General features: G+C 59.6%; 6 protein-coding genes across 6 annotated transcripts; all 6 read left to right on the forward strand.

The window, feature by feature from the left end:
- Positions 1 to 3,567: 3,567 nt before the first annotated feature.
- LINJ_34_2660 (putative amastin-like surface protein) lies at positions 3,568 to 4,350 on the forward strand (the record flags this gene model as incomplete). The annotated part of the gene is made up of 1 exon (XM_001468591.1): positions 3,568 to 4,350. The coding sequence occupies one exon, from the start codon at positions 3,568 to 3,570 to the stop codon at positions 4,348 to 4,350; it is 783 nt and encodes a 260-aa protein (XP_001468628.1).
- A 6,307-nt stretch (positions 4,351 to 10,657) lies between these two features.
- Positions 10,658 to 13,189, forward strand: LINJ_34_2670 (metallo-peptidase, Clan MC, Family M14; the record flags this gene model as incomplete). The annotated part of the gene is made up of 1 exon (XM_001468592.1): positions 10,658 to 13,189. The coding sequence occupies one exon, from the start codon at positions 10,658 to 10,660 to the stop codon at positions 13,187 to 13,189; it is 2,532 nt and encodes an 843-aa protein (XP_001468629.1).
- A 2,392-nt stretch (positions 13,190 to 15,581) lies between these two features.
- LINJ_34_2680 (regulatory subunit of protein kinase a-like protein) lies at positions 15,582 to 17,525 on the forward strand (the record flags this gene model as incomplete). The annotated part of the gene is made up of 1 exon (XM_001468593.1): positions 15,582 to 17,525. The coding sequence occupies one exon, from the start codon at positions 15,582 to 15,584 to the stop codon at positions 17,523 to 17,525; it is 1,944 nt and encodes a 647-aa protein (XP_001468630.1).
- Positions 17,526 to 20,958: 3,433 nt separating this feature from the next.
- Positions 20,959 to 21,270, forward strand: LINJ_34_2690 (ubiquitin related modifier (urm1)-like protein; the record flags this gene model as incomplete). The annotated part of the gene is made up of 1 exon (XM_001468594.1): positions 20,959 to 21,270. The coding sequence occupies one exon, from the start codon at positions 20,959 to 20,961 to the stop codon at positions 21,268 to 21,270; it is 312 nt and encodes a 103-aa protein (XP_001468631.1).
- Positions 21,271 to 21,872: 602 nt separating this feature from the next.
- Positions 21,873 to 23,909, forward strand: LINJ_34_2700 (putative selenocysteine-specific elongation factor; the record flags this gene model as incomplete). The annotated part of the gene is made up of 1 exon (XM_001468595.1): positions 21,873 to 23,909. One exon carries the CDS (start codon positions 21,873 to 21,875, stop codon positions 23,907 to 23,909), a length of 2,037 nt encoding a protein of 678 aa, XP_001468632.1.
- A 1,438-nt stretch (positions 23,910 to 25,347) lies between these two features.
- On the forward strand, positions 25,348 to 26,583 carry SAT (serine acetyltransferase; the record flags this gene model as incomplete). The annotated part of the gene is made up of 1 exon (XM_001468596.1): positions 25,348 to 26,583. One exon carries the CDS (start codon positions 25,348 to 25,350, stop codon positions 26,581 to 26,583), a length of 1,236 nt encoding a protein of 411 aa, XP_001468633.1.
- Between the last annotated feature and the right edge of the window lie 917 nt (positions 26,584 to 27,500).

The raw sequence follows: 27,500 nt of genomic DNA on the forward strand, positions 1-27,500 counted from the left end.
GCGACAGGAGAGCCGCCGAGCACACCCTCTGTCTCGCCCCCCCCCCTTATGTTGCCGCTGCTTCCTCCTCTCGTCTCGTGCTCTTGTGCGCACCCGCCGCTACGCGTCTTCACTTGCTTTGCTGCTCTTTTCCGCGTGCCGGTACCCGCGCTCCCCTTTCTCTCGGTCCTCCGCAGGCCACGGACGCGTGGGGCCTGCCTGCGTGTGCGTGTGCGTGTGCGTCTCTCCCGTCGCTTTATGCGCGCCGCTGTCCTTCTCTTGTGCCTCTCTCCCCGTGCGCAGGCGAGAGGGGCTGGCTGAGACGGCGAAGAGAACGGCCACGGCAGCACAGCGGAGCAGGGGGACGGGGGAGGGGGTGAGTGCGCAACGGCGACGGCGCCCCCAAAGGATAGAGGGGAGCTAAAGGAAGGGCGCGAATAAATGCCGAGCGGGGTGTGCGAAAACGACGAGAGAGAGAGGCTGTGCTAACCCTTCAACAGGAGTGCGTGCCTGCGTGTGTGTGCTTGTCTCTGTGCGCGTTGTGTCTTTATTATGTCTTCGCCTTTCTTGTGTCGCTTCTTTTGCTTTTCTTTGTTTCGATGCCTAATCACACCACCGAGTCCTCCAGACTCCCATGTGAAGAGTCCTTACCCCTTGCTACGGGATTCGGTGGCGTGGTGCGACTCGGGGCGAGGCATGGCATGCAGGCAGAGCACAGGGTCTCGAAGGGCCCTGACCCGCGGCTGGCCAGCATCCTCCCTGAGGTCGTCCGGCACTCACCGAGGCCACCGCCTGTTACCCACACGACTGACGTCACCGCTTCCGCCCTCGAGCAGGAGCCTGGACGCGCTGCCCGCCTGGGCCGAGGCATGCGTTCCACCCGGGTCCGTGTGGCGCCTACCGCGCAGCACGTGCCCGATGGAGGGGACGAGCAAGGACAGGAGGAGCCGGTACGACGCATGGCCCGATTGAAGGGCAGGCAGTGCGTCCTTGGCGACCAGGATGTAGCTGTGGTGCAACAGAGGCGTGCGAGCCTTTTTTGAGAGCGTATGTTTATCGACTAGTTCGTGGTGGAGTGGGGCGTGCAAGGGCGTCTCACTGCCACGGGCGGACACGCAAAACGTCAATAATGTAACGGCCAAACAGCAAGGAGGAACACGCGCGCGCACACGCAGGCGACAGTGCGAACGTCGCACATATTGTTCTCGCCCCCGACGGCTCCGCACTGCCTCCGCCTGAAAAGACAGCGTGCGCGCGCGCCTGTTTGTGTCCTCTTTCTTTTCCTCGCCTTGCCTTTTGCTTTTGTGTCATGGCTTCCTGCGCGCGTTTCTGTTCGTTTCTGTCTTGCGATCTCGCTCTCGTTCCTCGACTCGCCGACCCCCGCAGCGTCAGGGCGGCGGCCGCCATCGCCCTCTTCTCCGGGAGGAGGCGTGGTGGTGGTGGTGTGGTGGCGCCGAGCTCTTTGCTGCTGCCAGCGGCAAGGCTGTGCTATGCGCGCGCGTTTGCATGCCGGTGTATGTGCGCCGGCCTATGTGCACACGCATGCGTGCGTGTGTGCCTCGTGGCAACGCCGCTTCTTTTTGCACTCATTCCTCTTCGTCCGCCCCTCTCCTCTCTGCTGCACCTTCGCACGTGCCTCACGGGTGCTTGTTGGCGAAACACGATGATGAGTGGCAACCCAGAGGTGAGCGCCAATACGCGCACGTACGCGGAAAGGGGAACCGCCCATGCGCACATAAAGGTCCTCACTCTCGCATACGGGCTCGGCCGGCTGCTGAGAGGCAGCGCCGGCATCCGCGTTGCGGCAAGCCTCCTGCTGTGCTGATTGCCGGCGCGCCTGGAGCGCTGGCGGCGGCGGCGGCGTACATTTGATGGTGCCGCCCCCCTCCCCCTTCCTCCCTCCCCTTCCCGGGCAGCGCCGTCACCGGGCCTACGGCACGGCGCGGTTGCCGAGGTGATGGGCAATGCGACCTGGCCGCTGGTGGTGGGCACTGACGGAGGGGAGCTCTGTGTGGCACCTGAGCGCATTGTGTTGCGGGGGCCGCCGAGGAAGCTGCACCACACCGCGAGGCTGCTGGAGCGTGCGAGCTGGCTGCGCTGCTGCGCGCACGGCCCGCGCGCCGTGGAGGCCGTGGCGCTTATCCCGATTAGCCGGTGCTGGCGCGGGGGTGGGCGTGAACCACGGACCGCCACCGAGACCCCTCCAAGGCCGCCCGGTGGTGTGAGGGCGTGTGTGTGTGCTCGCGACGGCCGCCCTCGCCGGTGGCTGTGGCGGGTGCAAGAGTGCGCTGTGCCGCAGCGCGGTGCGCGTGGAGGGCGGGCCGCTCGCGCACGTCGGCGTCCGCGGCGCGGAGGGCAGGCTGCGCTGCGTCGTCGAGGCGCTCTGCGTGAAGCGGGGGCGCGAGGTGTGCGGCGACGCTGTGGCGCTGGCGTGTGCGACCGTCGTCTGTGCCATCTCACCGTGGAGGGGTGCCCATCGCGTCGCTCAGCATGGCCGCCGCTGGGGTGCGGCGCCTCGGCCTGCGCATGATTGCCGTGCGCCGCCGCGAGCGGGCGTTCGCGTAGACGCAGCACGCCGTGGGCGAGTTGTTTGCCGCGGTGCATGAATGCCGCGTCTCGGCGGGAAGGCGCACGGATGAGAAGCTGCTGAGGTCGGTGCGGCGCTGGGGGCGCACTGCGTTGCACGATCCCGCACAGGACGTGTGCGTGTTCCACCACAAGCTTTTCCACTCCGCCTCCCGGTGCTGCTGGCCGCAGGCGCGCGGTGAGATGAGGAGGTGACGGGGAAGGGCGGGTGGTGGCTCTGCGCGAGCGCGTGGGTGTCGGGTGGATGGGAGTGTGCACTGATGTAGGTGCACCCTCGCGTGCTGCGACTGGCACCGCCGCCCTCCTCGCCCCATGGGGCGCACACGGGGTCGCTGCTGCTCGCATCCCCTGCTCTTTGGTGATGTTCCTTTTTTTTCTTGTGGTGCAGGGCCGCGGCGGTGCGGGGATGGGCGGTGCTGCATCCCGCCCGCACAGACACCGAGGCCGCCCCCCGCACCTCCCCCCCCTGCACACACGTGCCCATCGGCCTCGCGCAAGCGCTCCTAGGACAACGCCGACCAGAGAAAAACGCAGCAAGCGGCTCCAGGCGGTAGGCTGTGCGACTGCGGGTCTTTGCGCTCTCTTCCCCTCGTCCTCGCTGTGCGCGGCGCGAGGGGTGTGGCGAGGACATGCGGTGAGGGGCGCGGGAGGGGCTGCCCGGAGGGTGGCAAGCAGTGCCCTCTGTTCTCTCCGCTTGGTCGCCGCCTCGTGCGCTTCTGTCTCCCCTTCGCTGCCGTGGCGGTGCGTCGCACCCCCACCGGCCTGCTGTCCTGACCCTTTTCGCTTGTGCGCATGCCATCAAGTGGCCCATCTGCTCCCGCTGTGCACGCCTCGCAGTCTCACTTGCATGTCTCCTCACCACTGCCTCCGCCCAATCACTCCCTCTCTCCTCGCCTCCTTTCACTCTTTGCTCGCGTCGCCCATCCGTCTGCCCCCTCTCACAACGCACGCGCACAAACGAACGAACACCGACAACGCGTACGTGCACGTGCGACAACAACAATGCATGCATATATATGCATATGCGTGTACTTGTGCGTGCGTGTACGCTGTCAAGAGGCTCTCCTTGGCTCTCTCCCATTCGCCGCCCTCCGCCCTCCTCTCCAGCTCTGTCGCGCCATCTCGACTCCCCTGTGGTTCGCTCTGCTGTGCACCTCCGCTTCACCTTTCTCAGCATTTCGGCGCGAGGTTTCGAAGATGGGGTGCAAGTTCACCTTTCTCGTCTACGCGATCCTCCAGCTCATCGCGTTCCTTTCCGTGCTGATCGGTACGCCGCTGGAGATGTTTCGTGGCACCACGAGGGACCCGTATAACGTATCCTTGTGCATCACTTTATGGGGTACAAAGTACGACTTCCAATGCCACTTCATCATGTACGCCCAGACGACGGACGGGCAGTGGGCGCGTTGCACGACCCGCCGCCAACATTTCCGCATGGCTGAGGCGTTGGTAGTCATCTCCATCATCCTGTACGCCTTGGCGGCGCTGCTTGGCTTCATTATGCTGTTCTGCTGCTCTTTGCTCCGCTGGGTATGCCTGGCGCTCAACGTCGTTGGCCTCTTAACGTTGGGCATCACCTGGGGCCTTATGGTGACGGAGTTCAACAAGGGTGACGGCCCACTTTGCCCTCCTCTGAAGAACAACTACAAGTTTGGCTACGGCTTCTTTCTCCTGTTGGTGGCCTGGGTCCTGGATCTCGTCGACATCGTCTTCTTGCTGTTCCCGTTGCCGACTATGCGCTCAGATGAGAGTGAGAAATCGAACGAAAGCGTAGAGCAGGAGTAGGCGGAAGGGAGCCGCAGGAGGCGGAGGGGCGGTGTTGCTAGCCGCGCGGCAGCTTCGCGACGACGCGCTCGTGGAGGAGCCGGCGGAGCTGATGTCAGCGTGCCAGAGGGAGGGAGCGAGGGCTGCGGATACTCGCCCCTGCCCTTCGCCGGCAGCTCTCCGTCTGCTGCTCGCTGCCCTCTCGTGCGTGCGCGTGAGGTGCGCCGCACGCGCTGCCGAGGGGGTGCAGACGTGCAGGCACGCCCTGGCATGCACATGCCGAGGAGCCGCTCTCGCTTTCTGCGCTTCCGCGTCTCTTTCTCCGTTTCCCGTCGTGCTGCATTGCTGTCGAGTGCCAGTGCGGCGTATGCGGGCACTTGCTGACGTGTTCATGGTTTCTCCCTCGCCTGTCTTCGTCTTCTCGTGCGTGTGCCGCTTGTTGAGCTTTCCGCCTCTCGCCTCGCTGTTGCCTTTTCTGCTGACCTGCGCAGCGGTCTGCGCGTTGTGGTGGGCAGCGCACCCTTGACGGCGACCCGCCCACCGATGACCCCTCCCTCCCCCCTCTGAGCGGTCGCCCTCGCTGCCTTGTTGAAGCAGGCCCCCCCCCTCTCCCCCGCACGCTCGGCGGGCGCAGCCTTGGCGAGACGAGAGGGCGAGCGGGGAAGCGAGGGGGTGGCACGGGCGTCGCCGGCCGGAGCATTGAGGTGTGCAAGCGAGGGTGCACGGCTGCGAGGGCGAGGGAAGGCCGACGACGAGAACGGGCGAGGAAGAGACGGACGCGCTGGAAAGAGGGACGGTGAGCGCAAGGCCGCCACCGCACTGGTGGCCAGCCTCCGCCCCCTCCCTCCGTACATCGGTGTCGCGGCCGCGCGTGTTTCCTGTACTTCTCTGGGGCGCCCCCTCTCGCCCCGTCTCTGTCTCCTCGCCCTCACGCACGCCGCATGGACTCCTCAAACGGAGAGGGGGGAGGGGGCGGGGTGCCACGTGTGTGGTGGTGGCGGGCGCAGGAACCAAACGGGCTAATGGGCGGACGGCGCGGGGAGGAGAGAGGACGGCGTCCGCGGACCCAGAAGCGACACACAGGTGCGTACGCAGCGCTAAAGAGGGGCGATTGCAGCTCTTGCTCCTCTTGGTTCCTTGCGCCCCATGCACGGCCTACGTGTGCGCGCACACACCGACGCGCGCGCAGGTGCGCAGGAGGGGCGGCACCCCCTGCTGCCGTGTAAGGGGCTGCGGTGTCGGGCGGGGCAGTGGGGAGAGAGAGGGCGAGGCTGGCGAGGTGGCGGGTGGGCGGCTCTCCATGGTGCACGAAGGGCGACCTCACGTCGGACGTGGGCGTGCGTGGTGAGGCGTGTGCCCTTTGCGTTGCTCTCGAGCCCTCGTCGCGTTTGTGCCCTCCGCTGTTTTCCGTGTCTCTTTCTGCTTCCGCATGGACGCGCGCCTCCCCTCGACCCCCGCTGTCGCACACGGCATGCGCGTGTGTGCCGGTGCATGCGCCCTTGTGACCGTCCTCCCCCTTCCTCAGCGGATGCCCCCCTCCCCGCCGCCCCTCTCTTGCTGCGGCGACTGCCCCGCGCTCCTCGCACTCCCAGGGAGGAAGAAGCGCCGCTGCGACAGGAGAGCCGCCGAGCACACCCTCTGTCCCGCCCCCCTCCTTATGTTGCCGCTGCTTCCTCCTCTCGTCTCGTGCTCTTGTGCGCACCCGCCGCTACGCGTCTTCACTTGCTTTGCTGCTCTTTTCCGCGTGCCGGTACCCGCGCTCCCCTTTCTCTCGGTCCTCCGCAGGCCACGGACGCGTGGGGCCCGCCTGCGTGTGCGTGTGCGTGTGCGTCTCTCCCGTCGCTTTATGCGCGCCGCTGTCCTTCTCTTGTGCCTCTCTCCCCGTGCGCAGGCGAGAGGGGCTGGCTGAGACGGCGAAGAGAACGGCCACGGCAGCACAGCGGAGCAGGGGGACGGGGGAGGGGGTGAGTGCGCAACGGCGACGGCGCCCCCAAAGGATAGGGGGCTAGCCCTTCAACAGGAGTGCGTGCCTGCGTGTGTGTGCTTGTCTCTGTGCGCGTTGTGTCTTTATTATGTCTTCGCCTTTCTTGTGTCGCTTCTTTTGCTTTTCTTTGTTTCGATGCCTAATCACACCACCGAGTCCTCCAGACTCCCATGTGAAGAGTCCTTACCCCTTGCTACGGGATTCGGTGGCGTGGTGCGACTCGGGGCGAGGCATGGCATGCAGGCAGAGCACAGGGTCTCAAAGGGCCCTGACCCGCGGCTGGCCAGCATTCTCCCTGAGGTCGTCCGGCACTCACCGAGGCCACCGCCTGTTACCCACACGACTGACGTCACCGCTTCCGCCCTCGAGCAGGAGCCTGGACGCGCTGCCCGCCTGGGCCGAGGCATGCGTTCCACCCGGGTCCGTGTGGCGCCTACCGCGCAGCACGTACCCGAGGGAGGGGACGAGCAAGGACAGGAGGAGCCGGTACGACGCATGGCCCGATTGAAGGGCAGGCAGTGCGTCCTTGGCGACCAGGATGTAGCTGTGGCGCAACAGAGGCGTGCGAGCTGTGGTTGAATGCGTATATTTGTCGACGTGTTCGTGGTGGAGTGGGGCGTGCAAGGGCGTCTCACTGCCACGGGCGGACACGCAAAACGTCAATAATGTAACGGCCAAACAGCAAGGAGGAACACGCGCGCGCACACGCAGGCGACAGTGCGAACGTCGCACATATTGTTCTCGCCCCCGACGGCTCCGCACTGCCTCCGCCTGAAAAGACAGCGTGCGCGCGCGCGCGCCTGTTTGTGTCCTCTTTCTTTTCCTCGCCTTGCCTTTTGCTTTTGTGTCATGGCTTCCTGCGCGCGTTTCTGTTCGTTTCTGTCTTGCGATCTCGCTTTCGTTCCTCGACTCGCCGACCCCCGCAGCGTCAGGGCGGCGGCCGCCATCGCCCTCTTCTCCGGGAGGAGGCGTGGTGGTGGTGGTGTGGTGGCGCCGAGCTCTTTGCTGCTGCCAGCGGCAAGGCTGTGCTATGCGCGCGCGTTTGCATGCCGGTGTATGTGCGCCGGCCTATGTGCACACGCATGCGTGCGTGTGTGCCTCGTGGCAACGCCGCTTCTTTTTGCACTCATTCCTCTTCGTCCGCCCCTCTCCTCTCTGCTGCACCTTCGCGCGTGCCTCACGGGTGCTTGTTGGCGAAACACGATGATGAGTGGCAACCCAGAGGTGAGCGCCAATACGCGCACGTACGCGGAAAGGGGAACCGCCCATGCGCACATAAAGGTCCTCACTCTCGCATACGGGCTCGGCCGGCTGCTGAGAGGCAGCGCCGGCATCCGCGTTGCGGCAAGCCTCCTGCTGTGCTGATTGCCGGCGCGCCTGGAGCGCTGGCGGCGGCGGCGGCGTACATTTGATGGTGCCGCCCCCCTCCCCCTTCCTCCCTCCCCTTCCCGGGCAGCGCCGTCACCGGGCCTACGGCACGGCGCGGTTGCCGAGGTGATGGGCAATGCGACCTGGCCGCTGGTGGTGGGCACTGACGGAGGGGAGCTCTGTGTGGCACCTGAGCGCATTGTGTTGCGGGGGCCGCCGAGGAAGCTGCACCACACCGCGAGGCTGCTGGAGCGTGCGAGCTGGCTGCGCTGCTGCGCGCACGGCCCGCGCGCCGTGGAGGCCGTGGCGCTTATCCCGATTAGCCGGTGCTGGCGCGGGGGTGGGCGTGAACCACGGACCGCCACCGAGACCCCTCCAAGGCCGCCCGGTGGTGTGAGGGCGTGTGTGTGTGCTCGCGACGGCCGCCCTCGCCGGTGGCTGTGGCGGGTGCAAGAGTGCGCTGTGCCGCAGCGCGGTGCGCGTGGAGGGCGGGCCGCTCGCGCACGTCGGCGTCCACGGCGCGGAGGGCAGGCTGCGCTGCGTCGTCGAGGCGCTCTGCGTGAAGCGGGGGCGCGAGGTGTGCGGCGACGCTGTGGCGCTGGCGTGTGCGACCGTCGTCTGTGCCATCTCACCGTGGAGGGGTGCCCATCGCGTCGCTCAGCATGGCCCTCGGTGGTAGCTGTCGTTATGTGTGGTCTGCTGGTGAGTGAAGTTTTATGGCAGAAATTTATGCTGATTCGATGGTGTGATCGTGCACAGAAAGCGAGAAAATAGTAAAATTGCTTGTGGTGAAGGTAGAAGAAGGGTAAACGGTCGGGAGCACCGGAATTATATCGGTGCTGTTAAGCAGAAGACATATCTGTATGCAAGGTGCATGCGTGGAAGGAAGCACTGTAGTGGCTCGAAAATGAACGTGATGTGTGTGTATCCGCCGTTGGCGCTGCGGAGACATTGAGGCGATGGAGACAAAGAGGCGAACTCGTTCAATGGCGTCGATAGGCATTTCTAGCATTTTTCTTGTTGGTCTGTTCTCTCTCTTGCTGCGACGTCAGCTCGTATTTGTCTACACACGTGTCGATGTGCTGAGTTGAAATTCCGCAAACGATTTGAAAGAACGAACGGGTGGATGTGCTCACAGGTGAATTAGGCGGCATACGCACACACACAAAGAAAAGGTCATACACAGAAATGGATATGTATATGTATATACATGTATGTATGTATGCGGATTCAAGGAAGTGGTGGGGGTCGGTGCAAAAAGCAATGCTGTGATTGTCGCGTGTTGGTATCTTCTGAAGGCCGACGCACCTCTGTGTGTGTTTTTTTTATCTTCTTCCCCACTCTTTTCTCTTCCTTATCTCCGTGGGCGTTGCTGTGGGTGTTTTCTTCTCATGTTCTCTCCACTCTGTAGTTAGCCAACTTTCTTGGAATCTGCCGTTATGGTCTCCATATTTGCGGTGGTATCGTTCACCGCTCTCTCCTCCGTGTTTGTGTGACGTGTCTCTCTCTTGACTCTTGGCGTGCACTCTCTTCACGTAGTGTGCTTCTGTGTGTGTCTTGGTTTTATTTTAGTTTTTCTTCTTCCGCTTGTTTTCACGTGTGTCCACCGCAAGACTCCACCGCGATGCAGGTTTTATCTGACGGAAAAAAAGGAAATGCGGTGATTCAATCCCCCATCCTCTCCCGGGAACGTGAGCAGCGGCACGCATACACCACCTCACACCGAATGGCTCGGCCAGGCGTAGAATCGCCCTCAACTGTCCCATCTTCCTTCTTTTTCTGAGAAGAGCTACCTCTATCTGTTTCTTCTTCTGCACGTTTCCGTTTTTTTTTTGTCCTGAACGCCTCGTAGCACTACTCTACACGCCGCCGAATCGCCACACACGGACACATTATTTTCAGGAGCGAAGCGCACGTGGCCACCACCACAACGGCAAGGCCGCAGTCAACAACACCAATTCGCGGGCACTCTCTTCCGGGCACGGCAGCAGACGCCACCGACCTGCAGGGCCGCATCTGCGACGCGTGCGTATACGCGGACAAAGCTTGGGAGAAGTACTGTCACAACCGACTGTTCTTTCTGCACATTGCCTCCCCTGATTTCGTGGTACTGGCTGCTTATCTGCGTTGGCGCCACGCCGCGGCCTCACTTCACACGAACAACGACTTTAGGAGCCGGAGGGCTTCATTTGGTCCCGCCGCGTGAAGGCTGCGTCCACCGCCGTTTCGGTTCCAGTAGCAGCGCCTCAGCCGATCGTCGCTTTTCGACTCCTCACCGAAGAGCAGCGCGGCATACGAGCGAGGCCGTATCTTTTTTTTTTTTCGACAAACAGCAACTACGAAGAGCGGCAGTCACCCACCCGGTACCTGCAGCAGCGGTTTTCTTTCGACCGCCTCGATCGCTCCCCCGATAGTGCAACACGCCTGGTTAAGCATTGAACTCTATCATTGAGTGGTCTTGAGTGACGTTCCTTTTTTTTGCGTGGTCTTCGGTGTGCGCTTCCAATCCAGTAGACGCAATCTGGCTCAGCGACTACGCGCAGTCCTTTTCTTCCGTCAATACCGCTATCACCACCTCTACTGCTACTTTCGCTCCAGCACATCATCTGTCGTCCGCGTTTGCTTGGGACAAGTCGACTGGAAGCTGTCAGAAGCGTTGCCAGTTGCCTAGACAGCATCCCTGCTGTGAGCCTGATCACAGAGCAGCTGATCATATCCCCTAACACACCTGCACTGAACCCTAGCCCATTGTGTCGCCCTCGCGAAGGCAGACAACAACAGCCGCACCTGCAGTCAAGTATTGAGGCTAAATCCCCCTTTGGTGTGCACAACGACGTCAACGTGACTGATATGGGGCTGGGCTTCAGCGGCTGCTCCCAGCAAAGTTCGCCTAGGGAGGCCGCTGCGCAGCGGACCTCGATAGAGGGTCACCGCGACGCATCTCGATGCATTTCCAACAGCACGAAGTTGCAGTCGATGAACGGGCTGGATCGCGATGCTTCGCTGCGCGGCGCTGATGATGCGGCACGCGGCGCTGCAGGATCGCAGATACGCGCTGCAAGCCTGACGGCGCCAGGGCCGGAAGTGGATGATGCGCACTGGGTGTTTCAGAGACCGCCGAACAACCAGCGCACCTTCTACTTTCAGGAGGACAATCTTGAGTTCTCGTCACAGTTCGACAGCGGCAACTTGATTCAGGTGGAGCGGGTGGGCGTCTTCCACTACCGCATGTACACGGCAATGGACTGCGGCAACGCACCATGGCAGACCAACAACCGCCAGTGGTTTCACTTCTCGGTCCGCGGCGGCAGCAAGGGCGCCGTCGTCACGATTTGCTTTGTCGGCATGGCACACAGCAATATGTTCACCTATGATTGGATGCCGGTCATGGCCGTTGTGCCTACGCGACCGCAGTACACTCGCATCGCTGGAAAGGCGCACGTGGAGGCCCTTGAGAAAATGCCAGAGACTCCCGGCTATCCTCTGCTTGTGCACAAGCCCGTGTCGAAGGACGACGCCGACAGTGACGGTGGCGGCGATGAGGGTGACAACGACGCCGATGCCGGCGCTGCTGGCGCCAATAACAATGGAGGCGCTGGCGGAATCGCTTTCTCCATCTCGCCTACGGGCAGGTCCTCTGGAACCAGCAAGAAGAAAAAGACTAAAAAGAAGAGCATTGCTATGAACCTCACCTTCAACTTCAAAATTGAGACAGAGATCGCGGTAACGTACACGCCGCCGCAGGGGCGTCCAGACTCGCCCGCGATCTACATTGCAAGCAACCACCCTTATACCTACTACACACTGCAACGCAACCTTGCGATGTGGCAAGAGACGGCGCGACGAAGTAACACTTTGCGGGAGATGAGTCTGCAGGCACCCGATCACCAAGCGCGGCGCTCCAGCTCCGAGCAGCGTAGCGGGCCGGACTCATACGCCGTAGACGGCCTGGCCACAGTTCAGCCTGGAAGCAGCGGAAGGAGTAAGAAATGGGTTGGAAGTTTCAACACCGGCAACGTTGCTGTTCAATACTCTGCGGAGTTCAGCGAGATCTATTTCCACCGCGAGGTTCTCTGCAAATCACTGGAGGGGCGCGACGTTACACTGCTGACTATTAGCGACTGCAGCCGCATGGCGATAGAGCGGGCACCCCTCCTTTCAAAGGAAGACGGCCTTCCCCACTCCTCGGCTCTCGGCTTTACGCAGCGTCCGTACTCCTTTTTTGGCAAGCAGTACGTCGTGCTGACGGCTCGTGTACATCCAGGCGAATGCCCAGGCAGCCATCTTATGCACGGCTGTATTGATTTTCTCATGAACTGCACAGACTGTAGAGCGGCGGCGCTGCGGCACAACTTTGTCTTTTGCGTGGTCCCGATGTTGAACCCGGACGGCGTTGTTCGCGGCCACAGCCGCGTCGACTCAAACGGCGTCGATCTCAACCGCATGTACAGGGACCCGTCGCGTAAGCGACACCCTGCACCATACGCGGTTCTCGCCCTGCTGCGGTCACTGGGCAGCCGCGTGGCACTTTTCATTGACATGCACGCACATGCCAATAAGCGAGGCACCTTCTTTTACGGTAACAGCATGGACTGGGCCAACCAAATAGAAAACCTGCTCTACGCAAAGCTGGTCTCGCTTAACACGCCCTATCTCGACTTCCGCAGCTGCAACTTCTCGGAGGCAAACATGTTCGCCGTCAGCAAGTCTGGCAAGCGCAAGGACTCCTCCAGTCGCGTTGTGGCCTTTACCGAGGCCGGTATCGTGCACGGCTACACCATCGAGACCTCGCACGTGATGGCCGACGCACTGAATCCAGTCGCCCTCCTGACGAATCATCAAACCGACCAGCTGGATACTGCCCTTCCAAGTCCACCGCCTGTTATGCACTCACCGGCAACCTTTCGCGACACTGCTCGTGCGATGCTGCTGGGACTGCTGGACCTTAAGGGTATCAACCCCAAAAGTCGCCTGCCCTTGACACAATTTCACTCCACCCGCGGACTGGCTCTTTGGCTGCAGCGGCAGCTGCAGATCGAGTCCGCGGAGACACTTTTTGCGCAGGCCTTCAAGCTGCACGGCAAGGAGGCTCAGGCTTCCACCAGCGAGTCTGGGAACACTCTGCTCGCGACCATCATGAAGAGCATGGCGGCAGAGGAGTATCCCGAGAAGATCACCATCAGGGAGGCGCGATTGCTACCCCGCACCACCTTCAGCGGTGTTCGCAGCTTTGTCCCACTGGATACGGCAATCGTGCTGCTGTCGCAAACCGTGCCAACGGGGCCGCCGCGCTCGCTTTTGTATGGCAGCGGCAACTGTGGAGCGGCAAGCGGCGCTGCCGCTGCCGGGGGAACCGGCAGCAAAGGCGGCGGCAGTGCTCAGCGCCGTGGCACGTCTCCCTCCTTTAGTGGGAACAACTGCACGACTGCGATCCCTCCGGCGGTGATTGCGACGCGGCGCCGTTCGAAGCCCATGCTTCTCTCCAGCGATACAACTGTCGAAACGTAGCAGTGCTGTTACTCGGCACCCGAAAGCGTTTCTGGATTTTGGTTTTCTTTTTGCTCAGCAGCGCCCGAGTGACGTTACCCTACGTCCGCAACGGCTCCACCCCACTCTTCGTTTCATGGGTAACGTGCTGGGCCATACTCATAACCGCACTCGCTGAATGGCACAGCTTGTCTATCCTTTGTACGCCACCGAAACAGGTGCCGTCTTTTTCTTTCGCGCGACATCTTCCTAGCTGGTGCACGCCGCCGCCGCAGGTGATAGTGAGAAATATGGAGCCAGGCGCGCTCGTGTGAGTACTGTGTTGCCCTTCTGAAGTTGCGGCTTCTGTGTCACTCTGCTCATATGATTTCTGTTCCCTTTTTTTTGCTCCACGGACCCCTCTTCGCGCACTTGTGGAGAGGGGGAGTTCATAAAGTCAGCTCGCACGCTCTCTGTTGTTGTTGTGGATGTGCTGGTACGCCTTTTGTTTATCCTTTTACGCTTCCAGTTTGTAATGTACATGAGATTGGCTCGTTTTTTTTTTCGCGTTTTTTTGTTGTTGTTGTGTATGTTTATGTCGGAGGGGGGAGGAGAACTCCATCGTGCATTGTCCACTTACATGCGCATCACCCATCAAGCGCGTCCATCAACTTCCTCTTTGTTGTTGCTGCGTTGGCCCCTCCTCGTCAGCTGGAAGAAAGGCAAAAAACACAAACGTACAATCTCCCTGTTAGCGTGTGCGCGCGTCTTTAGCCCGTGAGCTCAGGGATGGCACTTTTTCTTTGTTTGGAGGGCGGGCGGCACAGACATGGACGAAGTGCTCATCTCCACGTGCGTGCGTACAGGCGACGTGGCCAGCGTGCACATGATGGGAGATACGCACTTATAAATGCGCACACTGGCACATGCTGTGCAGCAGTGGATTCGTCTTTTAGAGTTTTTCAGTGCGCGCCGCTCTATCATCCATCGTGCTCTCCCTTCTCTTGTTTCCTTAGTTCAAATCACCATTTTTGTGTGTGTGTGCTTTTTTATCTTTCTCTTGCGTGCGTGCCTGCACGCGCTGACACCTTATGCTTCGCTGCTGTGACTACGTTGTCTGTGCCTTGCGTGTTTTGCCTTGCCAATCGCCTTTGCTCTAATTTCTGAAGCGCTCTCCTTTCGTCTCGATCACATACAAAGTGTGGTGATTCCCGGGTGCGCTCAGCAGTTTTGCGCGTCTTATGGTGGTGCTGTTGGCATGTGCTGCTCTCTCTCTCTCTCACTTGTGGGTGCCTGCGGGTCTGGTTCTGTTTTCCGGCGGTCGTGCGTCTTTCCAGGACCCATGCGTGGGCCGCGACCCTCTTCGGTACTGTCGCGACTTGGAAGCAGCACCGGCAAAAGCTGACGGCGAGATATTGTGACCTTCCACCGCTCACTTGTGCGCCTTTTCGCTGTTGTTGATGATGGTGCCATTTGATGAGGATAACGCGAAACATGTGAGGAACGAGGAGCGATCTCTTAGTTTTTGCAGCAGGTGCACGGCGTCGTGCCTGAGAATAAGCTCTCACGCCGTACCGCTCACGTGAGGGGGTTGCGGCTCTCTACGTACGCACCTGTTGTGGAACACTCATGTTATCGTTCACTGATTGCTCCCTCCTACATGCTCAGTGATAAGAGTGAGATGTGTATTTGAGCGGCTAAGTGCTGTGGACCAGCCCTCGCCACTCACCTCACCGGCATCATTCGTAATTCCTCTCCGCCTCTACTCTCTTGCTTTCCCTCACGCTCTTCTTCTGATCAACATCGCCGTGTGAGGGGTACACACAACCGCACGCCGAAAAAAAAACGTCCATTTGTGTGCGATTCGACCGCATGTTGCTGTGCTTGTCATGAATCATGGCTGTGAAAATGCTCGTCATGCCTAGGAAACACGAAAAGAACGAAGGACGTCAAAAAAAAAAGATTCTGTAGTAGCATCAACAACCATCGGCTCGATTCCGCCGCGGTTGCTAGCTCATATCCCCTAGCCCACATGCCAACACGAAAACCGAAACTGAGACGCCCTTCGTCCCCGTTATCCTCTCCCCGTCCACGCTTCGCGCTGTATCTTCTCTGCCGCGCCGTCTTTTCTTTCACTCACACGCACATCTCTTCGAACTTTCGTGCGATCGCTGGCAAACCGCAACTCGTCTCTCAACGTGTTGATGCAAGCGATTCCCCTCTGTCTTCCCTTCCTCCCCCTTTTTTGACAGGAATTTCTCTCGCTCCTCTGTCTCTCTGCGTAGTCTGTCGCGCCGCATCGTTGCCCCCCTGTTTCCCTTAGTCCTTCGGCCATTCACCTCATCCAGTACCCCTTGTTTCTTCTTAAGGCACACAAGCACACAGTGACACAACCGTTTCGCATCAGACACCCCTGTCGCCTTGCCCTTTCAGAATGTCCAGTTTCGACAAATACGTGGTGCAGTTGGTGCGCCGTATGGGTGATAGCGTGTCGAAAGGGATGCGGGAGACGATACTGCTAAACATCAAGGACAGCATTGACGACTACCAACGGCTCCGTGACCCAGCTGAGGCTCAGGCACGCGAGAAAGCCGCGGCAGCCAAGAAGCGGCGGGCGGCTGCGCGAAAGGCCAAGGAGGAGGAGCGGCGCCGAAGAATGGAGCGGCAAGCGAATCTGCCACCACTCCCGCCGCCGAGGTCGAATAACGCAACTCAGCCCGCCACGACGGACTCAAAGTCAACCAGGAAGACGCACAAGGAAAAGTCCGCTGCCAGAAGTAACAACATAAACTTCTCTGCCTCCTCTGCAGAGCGTGCTGGTGCCATGACTGCAGCCAGTGCAGCTGCGAAAGCGCAGGCGCGCTCCAAGATGCACTTGGTGGCGTTGAAAGGCATCGACCTCCTCTTTGTAAAGGAGGTAGCGGCGCAACTGCGCGATCTGAGAAGAAAGCCGGGGGCGATTTCCTCGTTGGCAGGTTCCACTCAAGAATGCATCGCCTCGAATGTCGTCGGAGCCGCGACGCCTATGGGTGCCCCATCAGCACCTACAACTGCCGAGTCCGTGGAAACGGCTGCGAGGAACAAGAAGTCACGGTCGGCCATCCCGCAAAAGCGCATGTCGCCGCCCCCACTGGACCACACCGCGATGAAGCAGTCGGATCGGGAAAACTCGTCGATCGGTGGCGCAGATGAGACTTTGCCACTGCCCCGGAGCGACACAATCTCCTACCAGGAAACCTTCAAAACATTCAGGTTTGGACGTCAGGACGCGGACAACGAGAGCGACTCGAAAGCCGAGAATGACTCACAGGACGGAGAACAAAGGCAGAGAGAAGCGGAGGAGGACGAGTTCATCGACGACTGCGAGGATGCTCGACGCCGAACCATCCAAATGCAGCGCCCAAGCCGCGGCGCCATCTCGGACTCCTCGCTAGACATTGACGAGGCGCGCATTGCTAGCTTCCCGACAACGCCCAAGTCACAGGAGAAAATGAAGACGATCTCGCGCGTCCTTGTGCGTCACTTTTTGTTTTCTACGCTGGACGACAGTGATATTGCTAAGTTTGCGTCCATCATGGACGTCGAGAAGTTCGAGGCGGGCACGCAAATCTTGGAAAAGGGCCACACGAACGACACCTTCTTCATTGTGCTTGACGGTGAGGCGGAAACGACGGTGGTGAACGAGGACGGCGCGGAGGTGGTCGTGCCTCTCGTGCGCGGCTCCACATTCGGAGACCTGGGGCTGATGTACGAAATATCGAACGGTGCAGCCGTCGTGGCGCGCTCCTCGGTGCAGTGTGCCTCGCTGGAGCGCCGCACTTACAAGATGATCACTTCGCGCGCGATGGAGGACAAGCGGCGCAGGTACGTTGATTTCCTGTCGTCGCTGCCGGTGTTTGCCGGGGTGTCCTCGCACCAGCTAGAGGACGTCGCAGAGCGCCTCAAGGAGGACAGCTACGTCCAGGGTCAGAGGGTGATCGCGGCCGGTGTGCCAAATCACTGGTTGCACATCATAATGGAGGGAAGCGTGTGCGTAATGGCGCCGGACGGAGAGAGTGGCGATATGAAAGAAGTGGCACTTCTCCATCCCGGCGACTTTGCCGGTCAAATCGAGTTCCTTTACCATCACGTCGCCGTTGCTGATGTCGTGGCTGTGAGCGCGGTGGTAAAGACCGCGAAGCTCAGTCGCCGCTCCTTCGAATTCTTCCCGATGGAGGCCCGCGAGCGGCTGATCAGAGCCGTCGAGGAGGAGGAGACGTACGCGACATATCAGAAGCGCATGCACAGTGGCACACGTCCGCCTCTGGACACAACGCCGCCGTTCGATGCCCCACCGTCTCATTTGCGGTACTCTCTGCGACAACACGAGAGCGCGTAGCTGAGGGGAAGCCACAGCTTTCTACCCTGTGCGCTGCTCTAGGCGAGCACACGGCGGGAAACTTTACACACGGGCAAACACAACTACGCGCTATCAAGAAGAAAAACAAAAACAAAAAGAAAAACAGCGTGGAACTCTTTGCAGCAGCGATCCCCGTGCACTGCATCCTGCTCTCCCGCCAGTTTTCTGCACAACATGCGTACATGCTTGCGAACATTGTCAACAGGGTGACCCCTATTCGGGTCTCTCTTTTTTTCCATGCCCTTCTCCTTCACGCCGTTTTTCCTCGCTGAGGTAGATGAGTGATCGCTGATCGACGTTCGCCAAGAGGGAGGGCAGCCGCCACCGCATACAGACATGGTCGAGAGCGCGAGAGGTGAGAGGTGACTGCACTGGACGGGGTTTTGCACATCCCTTGTGTGTGTGTGTGTGTAGTTTTCTTTGCTTTTATGCCACTCCACTTTCTTTTGTTTGCCCCGGTTCTCGTACTTCTTTGTTTCGGTTGTTGGTTGAAATGGCTCCTCTGCGTGTGTGCGCGTGGATGGAATTAGAAGCTTCTTGTTTTTGTTTCTTCTCCTCTCTACGGGTGGCCGGTTAGGAAATGGATGGATGGCGCTGCGGGTGCCCACGCTTGCCGCTCTCTTACCTGCGTGTGTGCGTCTGTTTGGAACATGGCTTCTTAGCGCTTTTGTACGATTTTCATCGTTCTCGACGCTCTGTTTTTCATGTTCATGTGTCTCGCCTGCCCCGTTACGTGCACCGATCCTTGTTTTTTCGATTCATGCTTTTGTTTTGAGCAACGGCTTCGCACTGGTGGACGTCTGCGGGTCGCTGCGTGTTTTGTTGGAGTGCAGCACGGGCAACCCGGGAAAGCCACGTGCTGCTCCAGTAATGAAGAGACAACGATGAAAACACATGGAAAACTGTAGAGCGAGGGGCGATGCTTTTACATGTCTTCCTGCTCCTCTCCCCCAACGCTCCTACCCAGGTACCCTGACGGTTCTTTCACGCGGTTTTTTTTTCGCGTCTGCAATTGCCAGCGTCCCTGTCTTTCTCCCTCTGTAATACGAGACGAGTTTCTCTTGTATCGTGTCCGATGATTGTGCGGTCGCTGGAAGCGCATTTTTTTTATCATGGCGTTGCTCCTCAGCATATGCAATGTGCTCCGAGTATTTGGAGGGGAGTCGATAGAGGGGGCAAACGGAGGGAAACTTGTCTATGGACTCCTGGGAACAGCAACGAGGGCGGCGCGAGAGCGCCTCGATGGACGGCTCACTCAGTCGCGCTGCTTTTTTTTCCTTGCCCTTTATGAGTCCGCGGAGAAGTAAGCAGTGTATCGCGCCCCTTGGATTTGTTTGGAAACGCGCACCGTTCCTTCCTTTCACCGCACAAAGACACCTGCAACGACTCCCCGGTGCTTTTTTTTTCACGCCCCTCTTCTCTTCCTTCTTCCTGGGTTTTGTGTGTCCTCATCCACTCTTTTTGTTTCTACCTCACTCGCTGTCGCATGCCTTTGCCGTGGACGCTCAACGTGAATGTACGCTACTTCTTTTAGAGTTACCCCTGTAGTACGCCCCCGTATTTTTTTTTCTTTCTGTTCTTGTTCTTTCTCCTTCTCCTCGCCTGTTCTATTTTTGCGCGATTTCTGTACTGTGTCTTTCTTGTCTTTGGGTGTGCAAAACACACACACACACACACACGCGCGCGAACTGTCACACGTTCCTTCCTCCCCACACCAGCGACCGCACACGTCATTGTGACAAAGGCGGAAGCTATCAGGAACGAAGCAAACGGCTTTTATTTACGTTTTCTCAAAGAAGTAGGCAAGGCCAAATTCAACTCGAATGGGGTAGACGCACCTCCGTGAACCGCTTTGTCAGCTCGTCATCTTGTTCTTTTTCCCCATGGCTACTTGTGTTTGTTCCTGTATTTGATGGCACGTGTCCCTCAGCCCGCCTCCCTCCCTCCCCAGAAACGTACCCGCTCCTCGCCATTCTCAGCTCAGCGCAAGCAGGTCGAGACCTCTTTTGCTTTTGCAGCCAAGATTTTACCCCTTTTCTCCTTTCCTTGAGAATTGCCGCTCCCTGCCGCGTGCTCCCTGATGAGCGGGGAAGGGGGACACACCGCACAGTGCCTGGTGTCTCAGCGTCCAGTGCGCCCACGCCAACGCTGTGTGTGTGTGGGGGGGGGAGGAGCCAATCAGCACCCCTCCCCTCTCCTATCCGCTGCCAGTGCGGAGCCGCTTCTCGCCCTTGCCCTGTCAGGGGGATGCATCGCTACGGATGCCGGCGGTGTGGGCCTGGATCGGCGCAGGCGCTGGAGCGACCTGCGGCGGTGCGCGCGTTTATATCATCGATATGGTAGGCACAAGTGCCAACGTGACTCGAGCGTGTCTCACCGGGCCGTGCCCACCTACTAGGGGGGGAGGGACCCTGAGGCGCCTCGAGTGGGGATGCGGGAGGTGGCAGCCGGCATGATGCGGGTGCGGCTGTGAGGCGACCTGCGCAGCGGGTGCTGGGTAGAGTGTGAGGCAGGGGCCGCACTCACACGGCGGAGTCGGTGCATTGCCCTAACGCGTGCCTGGTAGCGCGTGGCACAGAGAGATGGACCTGTGACGGGCCTGGCAGAGTGGAGTCTCACTCACGCTGTGTAGCCGAAGATGGTCATGCGACGAAGAAGTAAAAGCTCTTGTGCTTTTTTTTTCACTTGTTGTGCCCGGGATCTCGGTCTCCTGGCGATGCTTTTCTTTGTTTGCCGATGTGTTCCGCTTCTCGTCACCTGCATTGAAAGAGGAATATGTGAACCTGTACGTAAAAAGAATGAGTGACGTGAATGATAGCTGCCTTTACGACTCACTGCAAGGCAGACACGTTTAGATTTTGTAGGTATGGGTCTGTGTGTGTTTGTGTGTGTCGGTGCGTGTACGTGCTGCAGCTCGTGCCGCAAAAAAAAGGTAAAACGCCGTTCGGGCATTCAAAAAGCTCGTCGTGTTCCCGTACAGCGGTGGCGTTTGTCAGCACTGCAGCGGCGTACTCGACTAACCCTATTATCTTTTGAACTGTAGGGCCGACGATCGAGTATATCGCCCCTGCTGCGTGTCGATTGGTCACTCCCCTGCCCGGGTAGGTGGCTGTCAGCCGCGGCCTCTCTGTTTGCATGCGCGCTCGCCCGTGAGGGCACATCAACCTTGTCACTATGGCAGTCCTACAGCTCCCGTCGCTTCCACTTATTGGAGATTCATACTCAGATCTGCGCTCTCGGTGTCCCCGTGGCGTCTCTCGTCAGTCTCTGTGGTGTGCATGTGAGTACGCGCAGGGAGCACTTGTAAACCGCCCCGCTTGCCGCCAATTGCGACAGAACTGCGCTGCGTTTTTCAAAATAAAGGATACACACTGCCGCTAAACACGCGTCACAGGCACTAACAGCAGACTTGATGCAGATGACGCACAGAAAAATCAAAGTTGTCCTCAGCGGCGGATGCGAGCTGCTCTTCGACAAGGAGGTGAATATCCCCTTGGCAGATGTGGTGCCCGTTGGCGCGACCGTCGCACAGTTGATTGACTTGCTGCGGCGCGGCTACGTCAAGGAGCGACCGGAGCTGTTCGTCGACGCCACTGGCGCAAATGTGCGTCCTGGCATTCTGGTGCTGGTGAACGGATGTGATGCCGAGGTGCTCGGCGGCGTAGAGCACGTCTTGGAAGACGGCGACGAGGTGGAGTTTGTATCTACTCTGCACGGCGGCTGAGGATGTGAAGGAAGTGTTTGGTTTACTCCGCCACATGAACACGGGCGTGCGCATGTATATGTGTGCCTCCGAGTCTGTATGAGCACGAGCTGCGCGCGCGTGTGGTTGCTCACTTGCTGTGCACTCTTTGCGATTTGTTTCGAGTAAGCGTCTTGTGGAAAGTCACCGAGGACACGCGACCACTTCTCGATGCAGATGCCCAGGAATACAATCCGGCACCTATATGTAGAGGAGCGAGCGCGAGAGTCAACAACCTTTGACGTCGATAGGCATGCAAATCTGTCACTTCCTTTCTTGGCAGCCGCCCGTACAGCGGCACCGTTGGACGAGCTCCAGGCGCGCACCTCCCGCTGCTCTAGCCATCATGCTCGGAGTAGTTGTACTGCATCATCGCCTTTGTTTTCACGTCCGTGCCACCACCTGTTTTTCGCTTGCTCTTCGTTGCCACCATTGTGCAAGCCCGTACGCGTGTGCGCCCAGCTATCACTCCCTCCACACCAGCTGCAAGCGTGGCAGGGAAAAGAGCCTGCCTCATCCCTCCCCTCCCACCCGTTGCTCGGCACTCGAAAGCGCGAAGGTCGCGACGTCCAAGGCAAGAGCACATGCTAAATGTGAACATTGGACTTCTCGGTCATGTTGATAGTGGCAAGACGGCACTGGCCAAGGCGCTGTCGAGCACTGCCTCCACTGCTGCCTTTGATAAGAGTCCGCAGAGTCAGTCACGTGGGATTACGCTCGACCTCGGTTTCAGTGCCTGTGAGGTGTCCGTCGAAGACGGAAACGCGGACGCCACCCGAGTACTGCGGGAAGCCGATTTGACCAAGGTGCAGTGCACGCTGGTCGATTGCCCAGGGCACGCGTCACTGATTCGCACGGTGGTTGGTGGAGCGCAGATAATTGACGCGATGGTGTTGGTCATCGACGCAACCAAGGGCATGCAAGTGCAGACGGCTGAGTGTCTGATCCTGGGCGAGGTGCTGGCCAAGCCGCTCGTCGTTGTGCTGAACAAGATGGACGCGATTCAAGGCGCATCGCCAGCAGCTAAAGAGGCGGCATTGGCGGCCCTCAAGAGAAAACTGCAGCAGGTGTTTCGCCGCACGCGGTGGCCCACGGTGGCTATTGTGGAGGTGGCGGCTGCTCCCCGCGAGGTGGCGGGCGGGATCGGACACCCCTTGAACACGGAGGCGGTTTTGCCTCAGGTGTTGCGCGCGGTCGACCTCGCGGCCCTGAAGTCTGCAAAAGAGAGCGAGGCTGAGAGGCCAGCGCAGTTCTACATGCTTGTGGATCACTGCTTCGCCGTGCGGGGCCAGGGTACCGTATTCACCGGGACTGTTGTCGCTGGCGTCGTTCGTGTTGGGGACACGGTGCTCGTGCCGGAGCTGCAGACCACGCGCAAGGTAAAAGGGCTGCAGGTGTTTCACAAACCGGTCGAGATGGCGCAGAGCGGGGACCGGGTGGGGCTGTGCGTGGCTCAGTTTGACCCTACATGGATGGAGCGCGGCGTCCTTTGCAGCGCCGCAAGCAGCGGCCGAGCGCTGGTGAGCTCCTCGCAGCTGATCGCGCGGGTGCATCGTGTGCGCTACCACCCGCTGCCGTGCGACACACACACAAAGTTTCACATTACGATCGGCCACGCTACCGTGATGGGGACCATGAGGTACTTTGCACGACCGCCGCGCGCGAACGAGAGCCTCGACGTCCCCGGCACCGGAGCCAGCTTCGATCCGTCCATCGAGAGTACATATGTGGAAGAGCTGGACGATGGGGTTGTGGCCAGCTACACCTCTACCGACACCACCGCAAGCGTCCCCGGACGACCTTTGCCCGTCGCCCCGGCAGAGCAGGACTACTACGCCGTGCTGCTGCTCGAGCGGCCTGTGCTGGCGGCCCCTGGTGTGTCAATGATCGCCATGCGTCTAGATGTTGAGCGGGAGAACTTCTGCCGCATCGCGCTAGCTGGCACGGTGTGCCACGTGTTTATGGAAGACGGCGCTGCTGCAAGGACGACAACAGCCGTCCCGGGCCGCTCAGACCACTCTGCGAGTCACGGCCAGGTACCGGCGTGGCGGCGGCTTCCAGTCGTGCGCTACCGGTATCGCGCGCTGCGAGTGGACCGGGTACTGGACAGCCGGAGCTGCATCGCCGACGGTGTCGTATCGCTGCAGACTCCCGGCGCCGGGGGTAGCGGTAGCCGGCCTGCCGGGGCGTCTGCGGGTGCCAGACGAGATAAGGGCTGTGTCAACGCCGAGGCGCGCCAGAGGGCGGAGCTCTTTGCGGAGGTGCAAAAGTTCCTCCGACTCGTTGTCGTCTTTGAGCCCGAGGATGCCGACGCGGCAATGACAACTCCTCAACCAAGCAACCCTGGCGCTGTGAAGGGCATTATCGACTCCTCGTTTGGCAAAACAGGGAAGGTGAAGCTTGTCTTCGACGGCCCTGTCTTTGCCGATCCCGCTGCGAACGCCGCCACAGCGCCGATCGGCTCATTCGTGTCGGCGGCGCGTAAGAAGCGCAATAAGTCGACAAGGGGCCCTGGCTCAGAGGACGCCGGCTGCAGCGGAGGTGTATTTCTCCGGCCAGGACGCATTCTTCTTGTACTGAAGAAGTACCCCTTTGCCCTTCACTCAGGCCTCGAGCAGTGAGTGCGAACTAGGGGAGCTGGAGTCGCCCCCGGATGGCGATGCGGATGTGCGTGGAGGCGATGGTCGTATTGTGTTTGTCATCTGAAGCCTCTGACAAAAAAAATTCTGTGCACCGAAAGGGCAAAACTGTAGGTGGTGTGTGTGTGTATTTGGATGGAGGTGGGGGTGGAAGGGATGATGAAGGGTGCGAAGAGTGCTGCGGACGGATCATCAGCTGCTTTACCTTCTCCCCCCGTGGGCATACAGACAGGCGCACACGCAGTTGTCGGGGCGAAGAACCTGTGAGGGTCTCGAGCGCAGCTTGCACTTTATCCGCAGCATGAATTCATCAACACCCCCGAACATCTACTGTGAGCCAGCGCTCTTGAATAGAAGGTGGACAGCTGCAGCTCTTCCGACAGACGGAACTGCTCATGTGGCCGCTAGAGAGATGCTGTTCTCCGTACTTGAGAGAGCGTTTCTGGCAAGACATATGCCGCGTAGCCCTTTTTTTTGGTTGGGGAGGGAGGGGGCCGAACTCGGTCTTTACTGGGCCTAGCATTGCCTCTTGTTCTTCCTTCCACCACCTCGTATGCCCTCCATCTCCCCCCACACGCAAACAGACATACACTACCCCCGCGTGCCCAGTAGCGTTATCACGTTTCGAGACATCCCCTGTGTAATGTGGGCCCGCCCACATTACACAGGTACATCCGCCAGCACACGGGGAGACGGAGGGCAGAGAGCGGCTCTTCTCTATTGCCGTGGGCTGCACTGCGTTGTGCTCTTGCTTATGATCGTTCACGGTTAGCTCCTTTTCATCATCGTGGACGGCCTGTGACTCTCGGGACGCACCATCAGAAACGCAGGGCAACAGCCGCAGCAGGCAACAACCACAGCAGCTGCGCAGAAAGCTATACAAACGTTGGCGACACCCTCGCCTGAAACGCCTCCTGACGACGGCGTCAGGCACCTCCACGCTCTACGCGTAGACACAAGCACAAGTAACCTTCCTTGCGAGGGCTCTCACGCGCCTTAGCCTCTTTCTCGCCCCTTACTTCCCTTTCCCTATGTCGCAAAGGAGCAGGATTTGTCTCGTCGTCGTCTGCTTCAGTTTTCTTCTTCACGTTGTCGGAGGTATGTCACTCAGGTCTCAATCTCCTCTCCAAGGACACTCGGGTGCACGTAACGCGCAATCGTTCTGGCCACCGCTTCCCTCTCTCCATCTGTCTTCCTATCTTCTCCTTTTTTCATGATTTTTTTTTACTTCCTTTTGTTTCTGTCGCGCTCCGTTGCCTTTAGAGGGTAATCACGCGCGCGCGCCTACACGTGCAGGCGCGTTTTCTCTGCTTGTACCCCATTCGTCTCTCTTTTTTTTTTCGTTACCCGCTGCTCTGAAGCACCGTTCGATCTCCCGCGTGCCCTACTATTGCGAGAGGCGAGTGCATGTGCGCCGACCATGAAGCGCCTTGACCGCATTCGGGAGGCTCTGGAGCAGCTGAACCCGCAACGCGCGGATAGCGCTTTGCCCACGTTTCACCCCCGCATCAGCCTTCACAAGCTGAAGGAGCTGGTCGAGTGCCTTTTTTATGTCTTCTTCCCAGAGTGCACGAACCCGCCGTCGGAGGTGACGCCGACGTTCGCCGAGGCAGACGCGCTGATGGAGTGGGTGATTGGGCACATCGCAGACATTCTCATGACACAGATCTACGTTGCCTTTGTTTTGCACGGCGACGCGCACGCGGTGGAGGACACAAAGCCTTTCAAGCCCTTGAACACATCGCAACGCACGCAGCTGGAGTGGAATGGACAGCGCTGCGCCACACTGTCGCTGCTCGCGATGGAGTCGACATGCACAAAAGGTGGATGTGGTGTGGCTGCTGCGGCGGAGAAGGACGTTTCAAAGGCGGCGGCTGAAGAGCTGCGCTGCACGGGAAACCGCGCTCGCTTACCATCTACGGAGGTCTCGTCCAAGTCGTCAACCCCTAAAGCAAACGCCATGTGCGAGACTGCCGACATCAACAGCGGCGCCAATCAGGCCTTCCTCACCAACTGCAAGCGCAGGGCAGACGCGATTGTTACAAAGTTTGTCGTGGAGCGACTTGCGCACGTGCGCTGGCTCCTCCACACAGACGTGGAGGCGATCTTTGAGGGGGACGTTGCCGCCTCCTCGCCGAGTGAGGTGGTACTGTGCTACCCGGGACTTCGCTGCATGGTACATCAGCGCGTGGCACACCAGCTGCACCTGCTTGGAGTCCCGCAGAACTTAACCCGTATGCTGACAGAGTTGGCGCATTCAGAGACGGGGATCGACATCCACCCGAACACGGCCATTGGGCATCACTTCTTCATTGACCACGGCACCGGCGTCGTCATAGGAGCGACGGCGATCATCGGCAATGGCGTCTCTATCTACCAAGGTGTTACTCTCGGTGCGCGGAGTTTTCCGACGGACGAGAAAACAGGCAAGCGGACTCGAGACCTCCCACGACACCCCATCATCGAGGACGGCGTCACACTGTACGCAAACGCCGTAGTGCTGGGTCGCGTGACAATTGGTGAGCGCAGCACCATTGGCGGTAACTGCTGGGTGGTGCGCGATGTGCCGCCCTTCTCATCGATAGTGCAGAGGTCCCACCACGTACTGCAACCACATGAGCGCATGTTTCTTGAGAGGGACGGCTCTGGCATTTGATGCGTGGATGCGAGCACGCAAAAGAGGGAGGGCGCGGGCAGAAGTGGCTTGAAATCCGTCGTGGGCGAGAGCAGTTGGCATACATGTGCTGAATCTGTAGTCGTGGCGACGGTCATAAATGTTGTGATGGTGGTGGTGGAAGGGAAGAGTCTGCAAGGCGAAAAAAAAAAGCAGCTGGTCTTTCCTCCTCTTCAGGCTTCTTGCGTCTCTGCGGGTCCTGTTGCGGCTAACTTCTTATGCTCGTGCTCACACATACGTGCCCCTTGTTGCACGTTTTTATTTCGCCCGCAACGTGCTCGGCGGCGCCCGCTCACTGCACAGTCAGGGTCGTATCATACGCTGCATATGGGCATTACCTGTGTCTTCTGTTTCGCATGCTTCGTTACGGGCTCTTCGATGTCGTCAGCCCTCTCTCTTTTCGTTCTCTTGCTCGATTACACTTGGACGCCTAGCTGGCGCTTCATGTTCAGGTGCCATGAATATCGTCACCGTATCCGTCTACAGTTGTCGCTCTATTTCTCCGTCTCTTTCTCTGCGTGCGCGCATGTGTGCATATGCGTACATGCATATATGGTGGCTGTGAGCGCGTGTGTCGCTTCCAGCGTGAGCGCTGTTGGCTCTTCATCGCCTTTTCCCGATGCCGTTGCCTTTTCTTTTTGATTTGTTTGATTTTTGCCCCCCCCCCCCCCCTTCATCGGGAGAGTGCGTGTGTGTGTGTGTGTCTGTGGTAGCAGGAGGGGGTACTTTAGCTTTCTATCGTCCCTCTCCCTCGGTGTTTCTTGTCTGGTTTATCGTCCGTCGCCTCCATGATGACCTGTGGTCGCGTTACCGTTGACGAGGCCATCGTAGCACTTTCCCCGGAGCTAACGTTACGCGCCTATGATTGTAACTGAGCCACCCCTTGTGCGTCCTCTCTG

The sequence above is a fragment of the Leishmania infantum genome, chromosome 34 (assembly GCF_000002875.2).
Source record: "Leishmania infantum JPCM5 genome chromosome 34".
In the NCBI taxonomy this organism is placed as follows: Eukaryota; Euglenozoa; class Kinetoplastea; order Trypanosomatida; family Trypanosomatidae; genus Leishmania; species Leishmania infantum.